Source organism: Sciurus carolinensis, chromosome 12 (assembly GCF_902686445.1).
Source record: "Sciurus carolinensis chromosome 12, mSciCar1.2, whole genome shotgun sequence".
Lineage (NCBI taxonomy): Eukaryota > Metazoa > Chordata > Mammalia > Rodentia > Sciuridae > Sciurus > Sciurus carolinensis.
The window spans coordinates 76,754,487-76,774,813 of NC_062224.1; the positions used below are offsets into that span (position 1 = coordinate 76,754,487).

The following is a 20,327-nucleotide window of genomic DNA, read 5'->3' on the forward strand; positions in this document are numbered from 1 at the left end:
TGGGATTGAACCAGTGTTAAGACTAGGTGGTGCTTTTTCCACTGAGTCACATCCCCAGCCCCCCACTTTTAATTTTTTTTTATTTTGAGACAGGACCTTACTAAGTTGTTGAGGCTGACTTTGAGCTTATAATCCTTCTGCCTCAGCCTCCCAACCTGTGGGATTGCAGGTGAGTACCACTGCACCCAGTGAGGAGTCACTGTTAAATGACATCACTCAACCTGGATGAGGTGAAAGCAATAGGGAGGAGGTAGTGAGTCTCATTCCCTTTCTTGAAGCTGGTTCACAGAGGATGGGGTACTGGTGAGGTGCTGATGAATTTAAAGCTGTGTAAAAAGTGTGGTGCTCTGCTTAATGAAAAATTTAATTATGAGATGGAGAAGTGATACGAATTGGGACAACTATCTCTATACTCTGATTTCCCCCTTAGATGCCATCATCTCACCCATGTTCCAAAACATTGGAAGTCTCAATGTGGAAAAGACCACAGATGGCTATTATACTGTCCATATTAACACAGATTTGATTAGGATTATGGTAAATAAAGATGAGACCTTTTTGTACTTTTCTCCATAACCCCTCCTGAAGAGAATGACCAGGTTGTTGGGTTTGTACCAGGTGACTAATTCCATGCCATAACTGATAGATTCAGAAGTGGACATGGGATTCTTGAGAATCTCTACTACAGACTAAACTTAATCTGACAGTATAGGTAAGTGGACCTATAAAATCATGTAGAATTAAGTGCAGACTCTTAGCAACTCAAAGCTGCATAAAAACCAGCATTAGGAACTATTCTCAAACCTGGTTTGTGCTCCCTTGAATGGGCTATGAACTAATCAGAAATCCAAGGTCTTTCTTTAGTTTTTACTAAAACTCATAGACTCACTTTTATGTATGTCAACATCTGCTGTCTTGTAGTTGACAGTGAGTTTTTAAATATTCCTACGAGTGGTATTCATAAACTAAAATTTGTTTAGGATTCTAAATCATCGTTATACACCTGTTGCACTGTATTGCACACATCTTACCATGTACACTTAACAATTTTTGAAAAATTGGGAAAAAATGCTTATTAATAAACACATCATTAGTTGAGTTGACATCATTTCATTTGTTTATGCTTTTTAAATGTAAATTAAGGCTCTGCCATTATCTATTTATTAAGTTGTGGATTGTCAAGCTCCCTTACATGTGTGGGACATACTTGTATTTCTGCCTCCTCCCTAACACAAACACCTTTGTGTTTTTTAATGAATTGATCTTAAGATGGGTATGTGTTATGGTTCATTTTGAATCATCATCATCATCTCTTAGGTAAAGCAACTATATATTACAGACCCTCCTGAAATGTTCTTTATTGGTAATGGTTCATTAGTGGTACTCTCTGCAATAGATGTTAATCATGTTAATGATTGCTTAGCATCTTTTGACCATTCCTGTGCTTGAGGAGTGTCCCACGTCATGAGCCCTGTCTCACCAAGGTAGAAGCAAAAACTGTCTTCCTGCTTGACCCTTGAAAGAGTGCAGTGTCTGACCTAGCCTCTGCCAATTGGAGACACCTCCATCAAGCTCTGATTTACAAGTTATACAAGAAGAGTTGAAGAGCATACTCACAGGTCCCTGTCTTGGCAGCAAGAGGGACTACAGTATTCTTAGTGTACAGTAATAGTAGTAATGTCTATAATATTCCTGAGTGACAGCAAAGCTAATTGTAGCATCTGGTGTTTCCTAGCAGTGCTAGGTGTCCTTGTCTAATCACTTTGTCGGTGTGGTATTGGTGTTCTTAGAAATTTAGCCTTAATTTTTGTTTATTAGTCTTGAAATAAACCCATTTTCTACTTATAAGTCAGTTAACTTCTGTGCAACTTGCACCTAAGAGCTACTGATACATACTACCTAGAAATTTGTGCTGTTTTGAAACTTGATCAGAACTCCAAGTTCACCATAATTTGTTATTCTTCCTTAATTCCCTGGAATTTATCATCCTTCAGAATTCTACCACTCTGGAATCACTAATTCAAACGTCCTATTTTTTAATTTTAGTTTCCATCCTTCTGGTGCTTGCTAGAGATGTATTTTAGCATAATGGTTTAGTACCATGAGCTCCGGAGCCAGACTGCCAGGATTTGAATCTTAGCCATTTATTAACTCTTTTTTAGGAAAGTTTTTTGCCTGTTTCTTCATCTTGAAAATGAGGGAAATAATAGTGCCCAGCTTCTTTGATTTTAGTGAGAAATTAATACTTGTAAAGTGCTTACTAGAACATCTGACACAAAATAAGCACTTAGGATACATCATCATTGCTATGATTAACTGCTTTATTTTCCCCAGTACTGGGGATTAAACCCAGGGCCTCACACATGCTAGGCAAGCACTCTGCCACTGGGCTACATCCCCAGCCCTTTTAATTTTACCTTGAGTCAGAGTCTCACTAAATTGCCCAGATTGGCCTTGAACTTGGGATCCTCTTGCCTCAGTCTTCCAAGTAGCTGATATTACAGGAGTGTGCCACCAGGTGGGGCTTTAACTGGTATTTTGATCATTCTCTATTTTCATTCAGACCTCAATATATTACCTTTCTACTTTCCCCATACCTGTTTTCACCAGCATATATTTTGTATTCTCTCTGATTAGCTACATTAACTTCCTTACCAGTTCTTTACATTTTTACCCAAGGTTCCATTTTACTTATGCGTGTCCAAAGGCGGCAAAAAATAAGCTGGAGAAAATCATATGATAGGGTACGTGGCTGCCATCATAAATGATGTCACACCTAAACTGGCCTTCAGCACAGACCTGTAATACTGCAGGTCTATACTGTACTGTTTCTTTGGTCAAGACAACTCCCACCTTCAGTGAGATTTCAGGTGGTTTAACATTTTTTAAAGTTTTTAAAGTTAAAAAAAGTTAAACCCAGAAATCCTGGGTTTTGTGTGAGATTTCATGTTTAAAACTTGACAGTGGGTTTAGAACCTTTAAAAATATTGTGCTTGTACCCTTCCAAGGGCAGAACAGGAGCCTGGAAACTAATCTAGGAAGATCTGGGAGCTAGGTGTTCTGCATTTTCAGAGCTACTTCTCTTCTGTTTTGACTTCAGAATCTGGACCTACCTCAATAACTTTTGCTGCTGCTGCTTTTTCAGATTCCAGAGGCGAATCTCTAGTAGACTTATAATGTGATATACTTACATGAACAACATCGCTACACTTTTAATCTTTTAATCCAGTTGTGATTAATGTTTTTGGGAAGTAACTCCTTTAATAAATTAGAAGTAGTATTAAATATGTAATATTTAAATATTTAATAACTAATGCCTGATCTTTTCAAACCTTACCCAGAATGTCACTTAATTTTAACTTCAGTTAAACACATACATAGTCAGATTAAACCTGTGAGGTTCAGATTCAGCAGTCTGCTAGTTTTCTAACTCCATTATAATCATTGTGGGCAGGACAGTCAAATAGGTTATCAGGTGGTGATGCTTTAGCTTGAGGATCCAGGTTCCTACTTTTTCAAAGCACGTAGATCGATGCCTTGGCCCACACCGCAGAGATCTGATAGGTTTTGGAATGGAACCCTAGTAGAAGTATTATTGAAAATATTCACAAATGGTTTTGATCCAGAACCAGAGCTGAAAACTAGTCTGGTAAAATAAGTTTAGAATTATAAATGATTTTAGTGCTCCCAAATGAATTTTGAACGAATGATTAATTTACAAACAGTCTATATAGTTCCCCCAGTCTACCTACATGTTACAGTTGAATTAAGCACTGTTTAACTCCAGGTTCTGAAAAGAAAAAAAAAAAAGTGATCTGTTTTCTTTGGAAAATAAATAAAATGTAGAAATAGCAATCATGTTCTCCCTCCTTAATCTTTTCTTTGGTATTAAAACAGCATTCTTATGGTCAGTGGTCCTGTGAGCAGAACATTCTTCTTTTGGGTCTGTTGTAGCAAGCAATAAAAATAAAGTTAATAATCTCTCTTAGACCAGGATGCAATTGTGCTAAACTCTTATTTTCCAGTGTTTGGCTTATCTGGAGTAGAAACTGTCATAGAACAAGCAAAATGGGCACCATATTGCACTTACCTGGGATTGTTGCTAAATAATAGGACTTTCAAAAACCCTTCTTCCTTTTTGTTCACCTTAGTTCCTGTCCATCTATAGCCAGCCTGGCTTTGCATTTCATCTCTGCTAAGGCTGTTACATCAGACAATAAGCAGGAGATTTACTGTTCTTTTGGTTCATTTACACTAAAGGCCCTGAAGAATGAGGGTCTTCTTTATCTTCTGTGTGGATGGGTACTAGGGATGGAACCCAGAGGAACTTAGAACCCTATACATGTTAGGCAAGCTCTCTACCACTGAGCTGCATCTCCAGCCCTGTTTTTAGTTTAAGACAAGTTCTTCCTAAGTCACCCAGGTTGACCTCAAACTTGTGATTCTCCCCCCTCAGCCCCAACTAACTGGGATTATAGGCATGTGCCATCATACCCTGCTTACTTTATCTAAGAGAAATAAAATGACAGTAGAAAAAATGGAACATTTCTCTGACCACATTCAAAACTATCTTTGTTACATTTTAGATCACCCTTTTTAAAGAAAACATTATGCTCTGTGGTTCTGTTGTTCAAAAGATGGTCCAATATGATCATACGTTGTTGAGGAGCCTATATTGTACATGGGCTGCTTTCTACCTCATCTTTTTTATCCCTTGTTGCATTAAAAACAAGTTTGTATTCTTTGCATCTAATTCAACTACTGACAGTGAGAAAAGAAGGGAAGAAATCCAGTTACTGTAGATGTCAAAACCCTCTTCCTCAGCACATGTAAGTAAGCACAATTTGTTCTCTTATCCCCCACACCCTGTGTGATGTAACATTCTCATGGAGAACGTGATTACACTCTTTCTGTCCCAGCAAAGCCTATGTATTTGGAATTATTTCAAAGTTCTGTAACAGATTCATCCATGTCGTTGCTTGAATCAGTAATTGGTTCCTTTTTTTTTTTTTTAACTGTGTAGTAGTTCATTATATGGACATATTGCAATTTGTTTATTCATTCATCAATTGATGAACATTTGGATTGTTTTTAGTTTGGGGGTATTATGAACAGCCTCTCTTCTATCCTCAGTCTTGCTCCTTCTTTTTCTTCCTTTCCCTTCTTTTACTGCCTTGTGTGCCCCTTGACCCCTTCTTCATGTCAAGCCTTTAGAAAAGTCTTTAAGCTTCATGAGCCATTGCTAGCCACTTAGACCAGCCCCTTTGGCACTCTGTGGTAGTTTCTCTGAACTCAGTGGCACTTTTTTTGTGTATATGGGGGAAGGTAGCAGGTTAAGGAGGATCTGTTCTAAGCATCTCAATTAGAAGTCTGAATTAATTTTCCCACAAAGGTTTTTAAGTATTAGGGGCACTATCAGTGCTGATAGCATTATTTTTTTTCCTATGAAAATATGTTTCAGGTACCAAATAATTAACATGAATGCATTTATATCACCCATTTGTAAACTGTAAAAATTGCCTGAGCACCTACTTTGTGGATGACTTTTATATTAAAACATTGTGGCGATTAGGAAAAAGTGTTCAGATTCTCTTTGTTGTTTTCTAACAATAATCAAAGGTTCTGAGCAGACTTATTCTGGGATGCTTATTCCTTTTGCAGATACAATTAGCATTTTTTGAATGGTAGAATACTAAAAAAAAAAAAAATTTTTTTTGAAGTCATTTCTATTAAATCCTTCATGTCAAAGTATCCATAGTGAATTTTTTGAAGAATTGAACGTTAACTTTTTTGTTGTTGGTTTAGTGCGTGTGTGCGTGTGTGTGTGTATGTGTGTTTTGCTTTTTTAAAATCAGTTTTATTGCCGGGTATGGTGGTGCATGGCTATAATGCCAGTGACTTGGGAGGCTGAGACAGGAGAATTGGGAGTTCAAAGCCAGCCACAGCAACTTAGCAAGGTCCTAAGCAACTCAATGAGACCCTGTCTCTAAATAAAATACAAAACAGGGCTGGGGATGTGGCTCAGTGATTAAGTCCCCCCTGGGTTCAATCCTTAGTACCAAACAACAGCAACAGAAAATTAGGTTTATTGAGGTATAATTTGTATATGATAAAAATCACTATGTGTATATAGTCATGAAACCATGACCATAGTAAAGACATGGAACATTTTCTTCACCCCAAAAAACTTTCCCTGTGTCCTTCTACAGTTAATCTCCTTTCTACAGCTTTTGACAACCACTGATCTATTTTTCTCCCTATAGTTTTGCCCTTTTCAGAATGTTTTATAGAATAGAATTATGTGTTAAGTATGTAGTCTTTGGACCTGTCTTTCACTCAGCATAAAGATTTTTTATATTCTGTGTGGTTAAAATGAGATGATCCAAATATGATATCATGGGGGCTAGGGAGATAGCTCAGTCGGTAGAGTGCTTGCCTTGCAAGCACAAGGCCCTGGGTTCGATCCCCAGCACCCAAAAAAAAAAAAAAAAAATGGTATCATGAATCATGGGATGTATTGCTATACAAAGAGATTCCCCCCTTGTTTACATTGTTTAAAGAGGGAGGGAATAAGGAGAACAAGTCTCACAAGGGAGCACAGTGAGGGAGTACAGTACTCAAGTAGTGGGTAAGTTTTAATCTGAGTCCAGGTATTAAAGTCCAGTCACTCAGTTAGGATGAAAGCAGGTCTCCATGATTGGAAAGTATAATTGAAGTTTGAGGCATTCTTTTTTGTTGTTGCTGGGAATGGAACCCAGAGCAAGGATGCTACCCATGAGCTATACCCCCAGCCCTGTGGCATGCCTTTCTACAAGAGGTTCTTCAGAGAGGTTTGGCTAACACAGCGGAGATCCAGGATACTAGCATGTAGTGTCAGTGTTGACTTGAGAGGATTCATCTCCAAAACTGATAGAGTGGCCTTGCTGCAGCCCGAGCACTTGGTCTTCAGAAAACTAGTTGACAGAACAGTTCCATCACAGCCTAAACTGTCAAAACCTTAGGTTTATATGTGTTTTTTAATTTAGTAATTAACTACATGTACTCACTATGGAACACTGTGTTGGTCAAACTGTTCAAATAGAATCAGACAGTAAATATGTAATCTTTTGGGTCTGTCGTTTTTCACTCAACATAATGATTTTGAGATTGTTTTTTGTGGTTAAGAATATGTTTTACCAATAAAAGCAAAAAAAAAAAAAAAAAGAGAGAGAGAGAGAGGTAGAGAGATGTTTAAGATATGATTTCATGAATCACCAGCTCTGAACTTGATCATTAGTGGTTAACATCCCTTGTCTGTTGAGTGTGTTTACTGAGATTTGCCCTTGTTATTCACCCACTTTTAAAACATTGTGAACAGCAACAACAAAAATCTTTGTATGACAGTAAACTTTGTAACTCATGAAATCACAAGTTGACCTTCGATATATCATTATTTTAACCACATAACTGAGACTCAGTCATACCTCTTAAAAGGTATGTTGTAACATTCTCATGGGAAGGGAGAATTGCGCTCCATGTGGTGATCCCAGTGAAGTATATGTCACTCAGCAAACTATGTTTTTGGAATCGTTCTAGAAATGCCTAACAGATCTATCCACATTGTTGCATTACTCAGTAATTGGTTCCTTTTTTATTGCTGAGTAGTAGTTCATTGTATGGATATATTATTACTTGTTTATTTATTGACCAGTTGATGAACATTGAGATTGTTTCCAGTTGGGGTTATTATAAATAAAGCTGCTGTGAATATTTGTTTGCAGATCTTTGTGTGGACATGTTTTCATTTCACATGGGTAAATATCTAATAGGATTGCTGAGTATATAGTAAGTATATGTTTACCTTTATTTAGAAAGGGGCAGAGTGTTTTCCTTTTTTTTAATTGGTGCATTATAGTTGTTAATAATGGTAGGATTTGTTGTTACATATTTACATGTGAACACAATTATGACAGTATAATTCAACCAGTATCATTCCCCAGTATTTACCCTTTTCCTTTCCTCCTCCCTCTCCTTGCTCCCTCTACTGATCTCCCTTCAATTTTCATGAGATTCTTCCCCCCATCACTTTTTCCCTTTTCCTATGTAGCTTTCACATATGAAAGAAAATATACAATCATTGGCTTTCTGAGTTTGACTTATTTTGCTTAACATAATTTTCTCAAGTTACATCCATTTTCCTGCAAATTCCATAATTTCATTTTTCTTTATGACACAGTAAAACTCCATTGTGTATATATGCTGTTTATTCTTTTTTCATTCATCCATTGATGGATACCTAGGCTGGTTCTATAGTATGACTATCGTATGTGTTACTATAGTATGCTGACTTTAATTCTTTAGGATAAATGCTAAGGAGTGATACAACTGGATCAAATGGAAGTTCCATTCTTAGTCTTTTGAGGAACCTCCATATTGATTTCCATAGTAGTTTTACTAATTTACAGTCCCACCAATAGTGTAAAAGTATTCCTTTTCAGTTGTTGGTGAACCTTTATTTATTTGCTTACATGTGGTGCTGAGAATTGAACCTACTGCCTCACACGTTAGGCAAGGACTCTACCACTGAGCTACAACCCCAGCCCAGTATTGTTTGTATTCTTGATGGCTACCATTCTAACTGGAGTGAATTAAAATCTCAGTGTAGTTTTGATTTGTGTATCCCTAATTGCTAATGACATTGAATATTATTTCATATATTGGCTGAGGGTCAGATTGTTTTACAACTATATAGTTCTGCACTACCATCAACAATGTGTAAGAGTTACAGTTGTTCCATATCCTCATTAGCATTTAGTATTGTCAGTGTGTTTTTTGTGTGTGTGTGTGTGTGTGTGTGTGTGTGTGTGTGTGGTGCTGGGGATTGAACCCAGGGCCTTGTGCTTGCAAGGTGAGCACTCTACCAACTGAGCTATATCCCCAGCCCTGTCAGTGTGTTTTTGAATTTTATTTAATTTTATTTTATTTTATTTTTTTTTTGCCACTCCAGTAAGTGTAGAGTGGTATCTTGCTGTTGTTTTAAAGTTTCATTTCCTTGATGACTAGTACTGTTGCACATCTATTCGTGTGTTTTTTGTATTTGTCATCCATATTTCCTTCTCAATGGAATTTCTCTTCAAATCTTGCCCATTTAAAAATTGGGTTGTCTTTTTATTGCATTATAACAACTATGAATGAAGTTATTTATCAGATAACTTTTTTATCAGATTAAATGTTTTATAGATATTTTCTTCCAGAATATGGTTTGTGTTTTCATTTTCTTACTAGTATCTTCTGAAGAGTAGAGATTTTAATTTTAGTGGAGTTCAGCTGTTGCTTTTTAATTTTATAGGTCATGCTTTTTGTGTTTTTATCTAAGAATTCTTTGCCTAACACAAGCTTACAAATATTTCTCCTATTCTACACTTTGTAATTTTAGCTTTTATATTTAAATCTTACATCTTAGGTTCATTTTTTTAGTTAATTTTTGTATATAGAGTAAGTTAAGGATTGGGGTTAATTTTTTTTTTTTAAATTATGTTGGCATTCTTGTTAGATCATTGATTGGATTCCTTTCTTCTTTGTGATAAATGTTCCTTGAAGCACTGAATATCCCACAAACTGTACTTTCATTTTCATACAGTTCAAAATGCTTTTCTAATTTTCCTTTTGATTTCTCCTTTCACCTTTGGGTTATTTAGGTGTGCATTGCTTAATTATCCAATATTTGGGCAGTTTCTAGATTTTCTCTCTTACTTTCTAATTCCATTGTGGTCATAGAACATAAATTCTGTGGTTTTAAATATGTCCCTGAATAGTCTTAATTAACTACTAACTTGTAAAAAATTGTTTCTTTTTCATTATTATGTACTATTTTTATTTTTAAATGAGAAATGAGTTATGTTCTTTACCTAATTGTTAAGAATGATTATTACCTTACTGTATAATGAGTTGGCATTTGCTATTTTTTTGCCTTGCAGACACAGATTTTTAAGTTGTGCTCTCCTCTCATGTTTTTGGTAGGTCTAAGATCTGGCAAACTTGGTGAACAGTGTGAAGCAGTTGTTCGCTTTCCCAGGCTTTTTCAGAAGTATCCATTTCCTATTCTTATCAATTCTGCATTCCTAAAGTTAGCTGATGTTTTCAGAGTTGGGTAAGTCTTCTTAAAGCGTCAGTGTATTCTAAAGCACTTATTGTTCATATTTCTTTGTTTTGTGTTGTTTTCTTTTTTCCCTTTATGACTTCCACGTGGTTAGTTACCATTTTAGTGGATGCATATTATAGTGCACTATACCTTGGTATGAGATTTAATGATATTTTTAGCAAAAACGAAGAGTATGATTCAGAGAGTATTTACTCCTTTAGGGACAGACTAAATCAGATTAGGACAATCCTAATGTATTATTGTATGTATATTTTGGAAAAAATGTGACTTTGTACAGATCATTTTGAGAAGTTTGTGTTTTAATTTAGTAACTTGTTTTATAATGTGAGATGCATATCTGTGAAGTTTCTGAAACTTTTAAGCACTGAGTAAGTAGCCATTGCCTTTTTTCTCTCCCCACCATTCCCTCTCCCGCTTCGTTCTACTATTCTGCATACACTCATGTGCTTATACACATAGGAAATCAGATTTGAAGGAACAAAGAAGTTGTGGGATAAACCAGAGAGAAAGGAAGACCATCTTACCTCTTGGCCTTAGTTATTATGTGATTGGGGAGATTTAGTTCAGTTCTAGTGGTGCTTCTTGTATCACTGCCATTTTGGTATCTTGCAGCAGGACAACAGGCATATCTGTTTATGCTTGGTTTCCTTCTCAAGTACAGGATTTAGGTAACTCTTTTAGTGGTAACACAAATAATGATAAGCTTGAAAAACATTTGCCTGTTACTGAAATTTAATATCATTCATGTTGCCTTATTCTCAAATTGAATATTATTTTCCTGAAGTAGTCTAAATTATATTATCTGATTTTCCTAGAAACAATTTTCTGAGACTGTGTGTTCTTAAAGTTACCCAGCAAAGTGAGAAGCATTTGGAGAAGATCCTAAATGTGGATGAATTTGTGAAGAGAATTTTCTCTGTGATTCATAGTAATGATCCCGTAGCAAGAGCCATCACACTCAGGTATGCTGTGTTGCAGTAATCACTCACCATAAAATTAAACTGTAACTATATACCAAAAAGGCAATATACTTACTTGTTTCATTTTAAATGTGAGAGATTTGTTTTAGGTTTTGACTAAGACTCAGTGCAAAAATGTGGTACTATCCTCATCTGAAATTCTTTCCAGTTAACATCTGTATTACTGTTTTGGTGGTAAATTGTTGCCTAACTTATGTTTGAAACGTTCCCCTATGTAGGTAGAAGTTCTGATCAAATAACTTGGTGAATTTAGTTTAGCCTTGCTTCCTTTTGAACTTTTTCCTTCTTGACCTTGTTTCCTGTTAGTTTTCTACATTCATCCTTGGTTATGTGTTATGTACTCATTTTTGCATGTGATAATTTATGTTTGAACTTCTTGGCAAAAACTGAATACAACCACTGTAGTTTCTTTAAACTTTCCTTTTCTTTCTTGGCACTTTTATTATTTTTAAAGTTTTATTTTGTTGAAATTTCCTTTTGTAAACTTCATATCCTAGGTGAAACATAATTTTTTTATATGTATAATTTTAGGGTCATATTTTGAAATTCATTTTCCTAAATTATAATTTTCATTTCTAACTTTTCCTGCCAGACAGTCCTCTTTTTGACAAGGAGGTCCACTTCTTCCTGAGTTTACTTTTTTCCACTTCAGGCATCAATTCTTCTTGTTCAAAATTAAGTGCTTTTGTCATTCCTTTTCTTTTGAGTGATTAAATTGAGCATTCTGTGATTTTAAAGTCAGTTAATTGAGTTTTTTAAAAATATTTTTTAGATGTTGATGGATCTTTATTATTTATATATGGTACTGAGAATCAAAGCCAGTGCCTAACACATACTAGGTAAGCACTCTACCACTGAGCCACACCCCAGCTCCCAGTTAATTGATTTTTATCTTTAAAAAAAGGTATCCAGCTTAGCATGTGTGGATATGATGATCCTCAGTATTCCAAAAGAAAGAAAAAAACTTCCTGCAATGGAACAATTTCAGTTTAAGATGCTCTTACCCTTTGCAACTTAACCTATAGTAATTTTTCAATAAATCATTTTTAAAAGTTGGTGAATAGATATATATGAATGATCATAGTGTTATTTTTGTAAAATGAAAAAATTGGGGGAAATCATGTGCTGACAATACAGAATAGTTAATTTATGGGCTACTATATCCTTTTCAAAGAATGATAGCTCTATATGTACTAATATACAGAGATTCTAAGTTTAAAACTGATCAGATAATTTCCACTTAACTGATTATTGTCAGTTTATACTAGTATGTGTATTTATTTACTTGACTTACTGAAAATCTGTGGGAACATATCCTGTTAAAAGTAATTATTTTGGACAGGATCCTTGGGTTGAGGATTATAAGAGACTTCTTTGTGTGATTTTATAACTTTTGAATTGTTTTCTATAAGCATGGGATTTTTGGGGGGCAGGTACCAGGGATTGAACTCAGGGGCACTACCACCACTAATCTGCATCTCCAGCCCATTTTTATTTTTTATTTTTATTTTTATTTTTATTTATTTATTTATTTATTTATTTGTATTAGGGACACAATCTCACTGAGTTGCCTAGCACCTTACTTTTCCTGAGGCTGGCTTTGAACGTGTGATCCTCTTGCCTTGGCCTCCTGAGCCACTAGGATTACAGGCGTGCACCACTGTGCCCAGCTCATATCTTCTTTTGAAAAGTGTCTTTTGCCCATTTTATCTTATGTTATTTATATTTTTATTATAAAGTTGTATGGGTTTCTTACATATCCTGAATACCAGTCATTTTTCAGATATATGTTTTAGGCATCACATACAAAGCAGAGAAAAACTTTCAGGACCTGAAATCCAGGAACAGAATTACTTTGTTTTATGTTCTTCATTAAGTTATAAATCAGCATCATTGTTCCTTATGTTTTTGTCTTTATAAGTTAAATAGTATATGCTTCAGAATAAAGACACTTTCAAATTGTGAATATGTGAAAGCCACCCCAGATGTTGGCAATGAGAAACCAATTAACTGAGCCATGAGTGTGCTTATCACAATTGAATACTGTGCATATTCTTTCAGTGTGTACTGTGCAATTCTCAACATGTTCTGCTTTTAAAAGGGGGATAATTAGTTGCCTTTATAAATTCCAAAAGATCATGTGTTTTTCAAACCTGTATTTTTGGGGAACAGTAGTCAATTAAAAAGTATGGCTAGTATGTGTAGGGAAACTTGTTCTAATTCACATTCCAATGAACTGATATAAAATAAATTGCTTTTGTTGATGTAAAATGAAAAAAAAATTGCCTTGTTATTTCCTGTATGATAAAATGCAGAAATATGCCAAAAGACATTTAAAAATCACCATAGAATTAAAAATTATCTGGCTAGTAAAATGGATCTTTGAAAAGGATCTGGGCATGTATGTGATTGTGTTTTCATTCCTTCTATTGTGAAATGTTTTGACTGCAGCACTATGTTTTATAAAAAAGATACGGTACAAAGTGAATCTTAATGCTTGGTAGGAATATGACTTTTTTCATTGAGGGGTAATACACTAAGGAGGAGAATTGTGTTAAGGAGGAAAACATACTCTACAAAGGTTTGGAGCTAATGAATGATAGATCAGCTGTTCAGTACTCTTTGAAAACTCACTGTATAGAAGATTCTGTGTAGTTTGTTTTAAGGAAGATAAAGTGACTGATCTGAAGAACCTCACTTTCTAGAAGAAAGTGTTAATAAGTAGAAATTCATGAAGAAAAGCAAAAAGTGATACCTTTCAAACACTAATTGTTTGTTTTTATTTTATTTTTTGTGGTGCTAGGGATCAAACCCAGAGCTTCTTGTGTAGTAGGCAAGTACTGTACTACTGAGCCACATCCCAAGCTGTTTTAAAAAATGGGAGATGGGGGGAGATATTTTTTAAATGTTCTACTTTTTAAACTATTACTTTCAACTTACAAATTAAAATAATAAATGGAAGAAGAATCTGGAAGACTCAATAGTATTTGAAATGTAGTACCATGAATTATTTATAATATTTCCAGAAATATTTTCAGAAGGTGACCAATGGGATTGCACCATATATTTTATTACATAGAAACAAACTGTTAATTTGTATTAACCTGATCTTTTCTGGTTAAAAATTATTACATTAATAGCCATTTGTGTTTTTTTGAAATGTGCAATTTCAAAATTTTTTTTGAAATTGATTATAAATTACAAATTTAGTTCATTTGTATCTGCTTTATAAGAACTCAGTTACTTATTTCTAACTGGGTCTATCTGTAAAATCACTAGGTGAGGACCTGTTAAGTTGGAAATTACTTTTTTTTTTTTTTTTTAGTTGTAAATGGACACAATGCCTTTATTTTATTTATTTATTTTTGTTTGGTGCTGAGGATCGAACCCAGTGCCTCAGGCATGCTAGGCAAGTACTCAACCACTGAGCTACAACCCCAGCCCTGGAAATTATTAACTTTATTATTCACTTAGGATGTTAATTTTAAGAAAGTGGTTATTATAGGAATACTGTAGGTTCTGTTTATTTCAATGTTTTGCAGTTTTTTAAAATCCATGCCTTTCTGCTGAAAGGATTTTTCAGGCTTTATTTTCTGTAGTTGATATTGTAAACAATGGATTTTTTTTTCTTTTCCAAATCTATGATTTTATTATAAAATGGATTGTGTTTTCCTTACTGGTGCAGATTCTGGTATGAGCTCTAGGGGGCATCCTCTACTTCTGTTCTCTTGATATTAAAGACAGATTTGAAAATCTTGATACCATTATTGAGGTGGGGGAGAAAAGTCTTGGAACTTACTGATTTACTCTGTGAATCTGCTTAATAATAAAGATGTTATATTCTTAATGCTTTGCTAAAATGGAGTTCTTCATGCAACATTGGAAAATTGATATTTTAATGCTTTAATAATTCAAAAGTTTCTTTTCTGGGCCCTATTTGGTACCTTGGATGTATTTCAAGTTGATTTTTGAAAATTTTTGTGTTAGATAAGCCATTTTGATAGTTTTGGCATATTAAAGTATGTAAAAGTATTTAGAATTTGAGTCATTGCTTGATTCCTAAAGTTAAGCTTTATTCACCTGAAATGGAATGACCTACAAACTTTAGTTCTGATCATCTAGCTTGCTTTGCTTCTTCCTTTCCTGACCTTGAATTTATTCTATTCTTGGGTTTCTCTATTACTGTAGGATGTTGGGAAGTCTGGCATCAATAATTCCTGAGAGGAAGAATGCTCATCACAGTATTCGTCAGAGTTTGGATTCACATGATAATGTAGAAGTTGAAGCTGCTGTTTTTGCTTCTGCAAACTTCTCTGCACAGTCAAAGTAAGCATAGGCAATTTTAGTAATTTGGCTTCCTAAGATTTTTTGAAGGAATAACTGATCAGTGTATATATAAACATTACAGGTTACAAAAAATGTAAATCACAAGGTGTTTTTTCCAAGAGTGTTTACAACATGTTGGGGAAACAAGACTTGAATACATAAAATAGAAAACTTAAATTCAGGTGTTGGTTTCCAGAAAGACAAGATCAGCATAGAGTGGTTTAGGAAAACTTCATTGGGTACCACAACTTTGTCCACTGAAGTCTTCTACACACCCATGCAAAGAACTAAATTGTTAGTTTATTACTGTTTGTCAAACTACATACACAGCCATACACAGTTTGACAGACAGTAATCTGAATTAAACCCAATTTTAATCTTTTCAGAATGTTATGTCCTACTGTTATCTTAGAAAATAAGATTTTTTAGCTGAGATGTTAACTATGATTTGACTTGCATGTTTACCTCTAAAAAGTATAATCCCCTTGACCCACACCAAAATTAGCATTGTCTTCTGGAGACTATTCTGGCAATATGTATGATGAAAAGCCTTAAACATATATATCCCTTTAACCGAGAAAATCCACTTCTAAGAATTTGTGTACTGGTATTTGCTTCTAAGGATGCTAGTTGTAATGTTCACTTGTGACAACAAATATTTGTATTTATAGAATAGAAAAAGGATTCAAAGGATATATATCAAAATGTCACCTCTGGGTGGTAAGATTTTATAATTTTCTTTTTATAAGTTTCTTTACATCCTTCCACGAACTAACTTTAGTTTTATAACCAGGCGAATAATAGCAGTTTCAATAAGAGTCTGTTGAATTTGATGAAACTTGAAATAATCACCAACTTTCTTCCAGTTTTAATTATACATGCATAATCTTCTCTTCAGCTTTTCTTATCAACCCTCCACACAATTCTAGGATTACTCTTTGGAAAAGAAGAGTGTAGAACGTATATGGTTTTTAATTTCACTGCTCAAAATTAATAAATATGGTAGAGTTGAGAATATCTGAATGCAGTTCCTATTTATGCTTTTGAAAATAGGCAATTTTTTCTTATTGAGTTATTGATATTGAGAGAACTTTTAAAAATTTTTCATTGAATAGGAGTTACACCTGTGAATAGTTATCATCTGATTACCTCTGTTAAAGTGTGCTTTATAATCTATTAGATTAAATATGTGTGTCCAGTGGTTCCAAAAATAGTTTTCTAAATCTAGCCTCTAAATTCGAATGAATTTCACTAATTTTATTTCAGCTATAGGATTTCTGATTTCTCTTGGACTGTGATTAAGACTAACAGAATAAACAAGATTCTTTGCTTATGGAATTGATGACCAGAAAGCACATAAATTAGTAGTTTGTATAGAAAGTGTTTGACATGCTATGCTTTGATGTGATATGTTCATATTTGTGATATTTAAAAAATACTATTAGTCCAGTAGGAAAGCCTGAAAGACTTATCTAAATATAGCAGTATAAAATTAGTGAAGTACATATTTTTGATATCAGTGTTTACCTCTTGCCCTATGATCTGGCTTGAGATCACATGTCTCTACTTACATTGATGGATTTCTATCTTAGTATTTCTATCAATTTTGAATCTTAGAGTAACTGGTTAAATCAAACCTTAAGAATTTATTTAATCCCATTCTTCCTCTCTACTACTGTAAATGCATCTAACTTGTTATTTTAAAAAAAAGGTTAAAATTTTATATTTTTAAAGAGCTAATCTTTGGTTCACCAATTAAGTGGGAATTGACAAGCCCCAAATTCCTTTAGGGACCAGGTGAGCATTGTCAGTAAGAGAATTGTCCTCTCGCAGTGACTGTGGTAAACTGAAGAACACTGGCTGCATGTGGAAAGGACTGCTGTCCCTGGACACCAGCCAGTTGATATAGAGTAGGGGAAAGTGTTCAGTGCTGTCAGGTCTGTGGGGGGAAAAAGAGGGATGAAGTGGGGGGATGCAATTGGAATATCAGATTTTTTTTTTAGTCTATCTTTATCTTGTTTATTGAGAATTTAAAATTATTATTAGACAAAAAAAAATCCGTAGACTTCTGGTTTGCAGTTTAAAGACTTATAATAGATTTTTAAATTTTGAATTTAAAAGAAAGTCTTTATATAGTTAATGAAGAAATATTTAGCTTTAGCTACAGATACTAGGGGAAGCTTCATATAATCAGAACTTGCGTGTTTAAAAGTTTTTCTTAATTGAAAGTATATCCTCAAACATCTGCAATAGTGACTGATTCTTTTAGACATTTGTCACTAAGTGATAAATTAGAAGAAAATTACAAATCTGGGCATCTTTCCTTGAATACTATATGAGAAAAGTCTCCTCATAATCCTATCTGGTGATTACAGTTTTTGTTTTAATTGTGTTTGTTACCCCACCTCCCAGCATCTGATCCTTGGAATATTAGCCATGATTGAGTATTGTGTTTTCCTGTCCTAATTGTGGTCTCTGTCAAGTCTTTAGAAAATTTAAGCAAATTTAATTTTTTACCCTTAAAGTTTTATTGCTGTTTTCTCTTTCCAAAAGGGATTTTGCTGTAGGAATCTGTAACAAAATCAGTGAAATGATTCAAGGTATGTATGCTTCATTTAGTAATATGAAGTGACAATGGCATTTGTATTATACTAAGTACTTATTATATGCTAACCATTCATTCAAATGATATTTATTAAGAATCTTCTAGATCTTTTCTCATCCTTCTCTCTCTCCTCCTCACTTTCTCTATCCTCCTGGCTTTCACACTCTCTCTAACACACACCCTTTCTCATTCTCTTTCTTTTCCTCTCATTTTCTCTCTTACCCTGCAGGGAGACACTCTGTTTGCTTAATAAACTCCCTTATGTGAAAAAAAAAAAAAATCTTCTATATGCCAGAACTGTACTGGGTACTTTGGGTATAGAAATGAACAAACTAGAACCCTTGCCCTCATATAACCTACATTCTAATTAGAGGGGTAGAGGAGTTAATAGAGAAATACATATATGACATATCAGGTGCTATCGAGAAAAATAAGAAGGAAAGAGAGTTCCAATAGTAGATGGCAGGGTGGGAGGAGGACTTTTGTATTTTATATATTTTGATAGGAGAAGCCCTCAGTGAAGTAAGACTTGGAGGGAAAGGAATGAGGCATGCGGATAGATAGGGGAAGAACATTCTGATTTGGGGGAGAACAATGTCATAAGGAGCTCTGGAGCTCTCTCTGCTGATGTCCCTCCAGTGTCTTTGAGTTGCAACTAGAATCAAATCCAAATTCCTTAACCTCAACCTACAAAGCCCTAGTTTGCAGTTTTATCTGCTAAATGATGCTGCATATGTGTTAACCCGATTTATTTACATAACATTTGTTAAAGATAGCTCTGGGTTTGCAGCATTGCACAATTTTATAGAACACCACCTTTTTTGTATTCTTATAAATGGCATTCCAGTGAATTGTGCGATTTGGTGGCCTTCCTTTACCACAACGAAGTTTGGGGTCCAAGATAAAGAAATGGCAGAGAAGTTTTAGACAGAGTATCTGACATTTAATTTTAAGCTGGTTGTGAAATGCTGTGTTAAATTCATACCAACAGTTATTTTGCAGTGGGAAATCCAGTGATGTGCAGAATGTAAATTAACTTTTGGCATGTTTGTAGTACATTATGATTGAGAATTTTTTTCACCACCATCACAAAGCAATGCTGTAGAAGAAAAGATTTTATGTGTATTTGTTTAGCTCCAGTGTTAGTTAAAGATGCATTGGGAGCCAGATGTGGTGGCACATGCCTATAATCGAAACAGTTCAGGAGAATGAGGCAGGAGGATTGCAAGTTCAAAGCCATCCTCAGCAACTTAGCAAGTCCCTAAGCAACTCGGTGAGACCCTGTCTCTAAATAAAATATAAAACAGGGCTGGGGATGTGTCTCAGTGGTTAAGTGCCCCTGGATTCAATATCAGGTACCCAAAAAAAAAAAAAAAAAAAAAAAAGATGCATTGGGGTTATTCCTTATGGAATTGCAGCTGTCTGTGCAAGGCATCGCTATGCAGATAAAGTTCAGAGAACTTCACAGCTTTATACAGTCTATTCATATCCTGAATTTAGATTAAGTTGATGGAAATAATTCAAGTTGTTAATATAATCATTGTAGCCATTGAGTGTATGTATATGTGTGTATTATCATATTAATATGATGAGAACAAATAGTCGCAAGTATGACTGCTTTCAGCTGTGCCTACTAAAGGCATTTTCTACCATCATGTAATTTTATAATGACTGAAAAATTAATATTAAGATAAGTACTTTTGGAAAAAACTATTGAACTTATTGATTAGTTGTAGTATAATTATCTTTAATTTTATAAACCTCATAATGTATTAGTATACTATTTGTTTTTAAATGGGACATTTTGCTAATTGAGTGAGACCTTTTAAATCTGAACTGTCATTAAGGATGATGCAACCTCTGAACTTTTTTTTTTTTTTTTTTGTATCTAGGTTTAGCTACACCAGTGGACTTGAAACTGAAGTTGATCCCTATCTTACAGCATATGCACCATGATGCAATCCTGGCTTCCAGTGCTCGTCAACTTTTACAGCAGCTGGTCACGTCCTATCCTTCCACCAAAATGGTGATTGTTTCTTTGCACACTTTTACTCTGCTTGCAGCTTCATCTTTGGTTGATACACCTAAGCAGGTAATTTTTCTTTAAACTGTCTGTTCTTTAGTGAACTTGAGTATTAAATAAGACTTTAAAAAATAAGGAAGTAAACCGTAAGTTTTGATGACAGTAAAGTAAATTTCTATGATAAGGATCAGTTGAATTTTCTTTTTCTTCTCTATATTCATGGTACTGATTCTTGGGAGCCCTGTAGGAAAA

General features: G+C 34.6%; 1 protein-coding gene across 1 annotated transcript in view; it reads left to right on the forward strand.

Moving 5' to 3' along the window:
* Ints7 (integrator complex subunit 7) overlaps positions 1 to 20,327 on the forward strand; it is an 80,617-nt gene that overhangs the window by 4,605 nt on the left and 55,685 nt on the right. Inside the window, exons 2-6 of the mRNA XM_047521078.1 lie at positions 10,000 to 10,129; positions 10,957 to 11,103; positions 15,310 to 15,447; positions 18,001 to 18,047; positions 19,945 to 20,144. Of these exons, the coding sequence (XP_047377034.1) occupies positions 10,000 to 10,129; positions 10,957 to 11,103; positions 15,310 to 15,447; positions 18,001 to 18,047; positions 19,945 to 20,144 (662 nt within the window). The remainder of the gene's footprint in view (positions 1 to 9,999; positions 10,130 to 10,956; positions 11,104 to 15,309; positions 15,448 to 18,000; positions 18,048 to 19,944; positions 20,145 to 20,327) is intronic.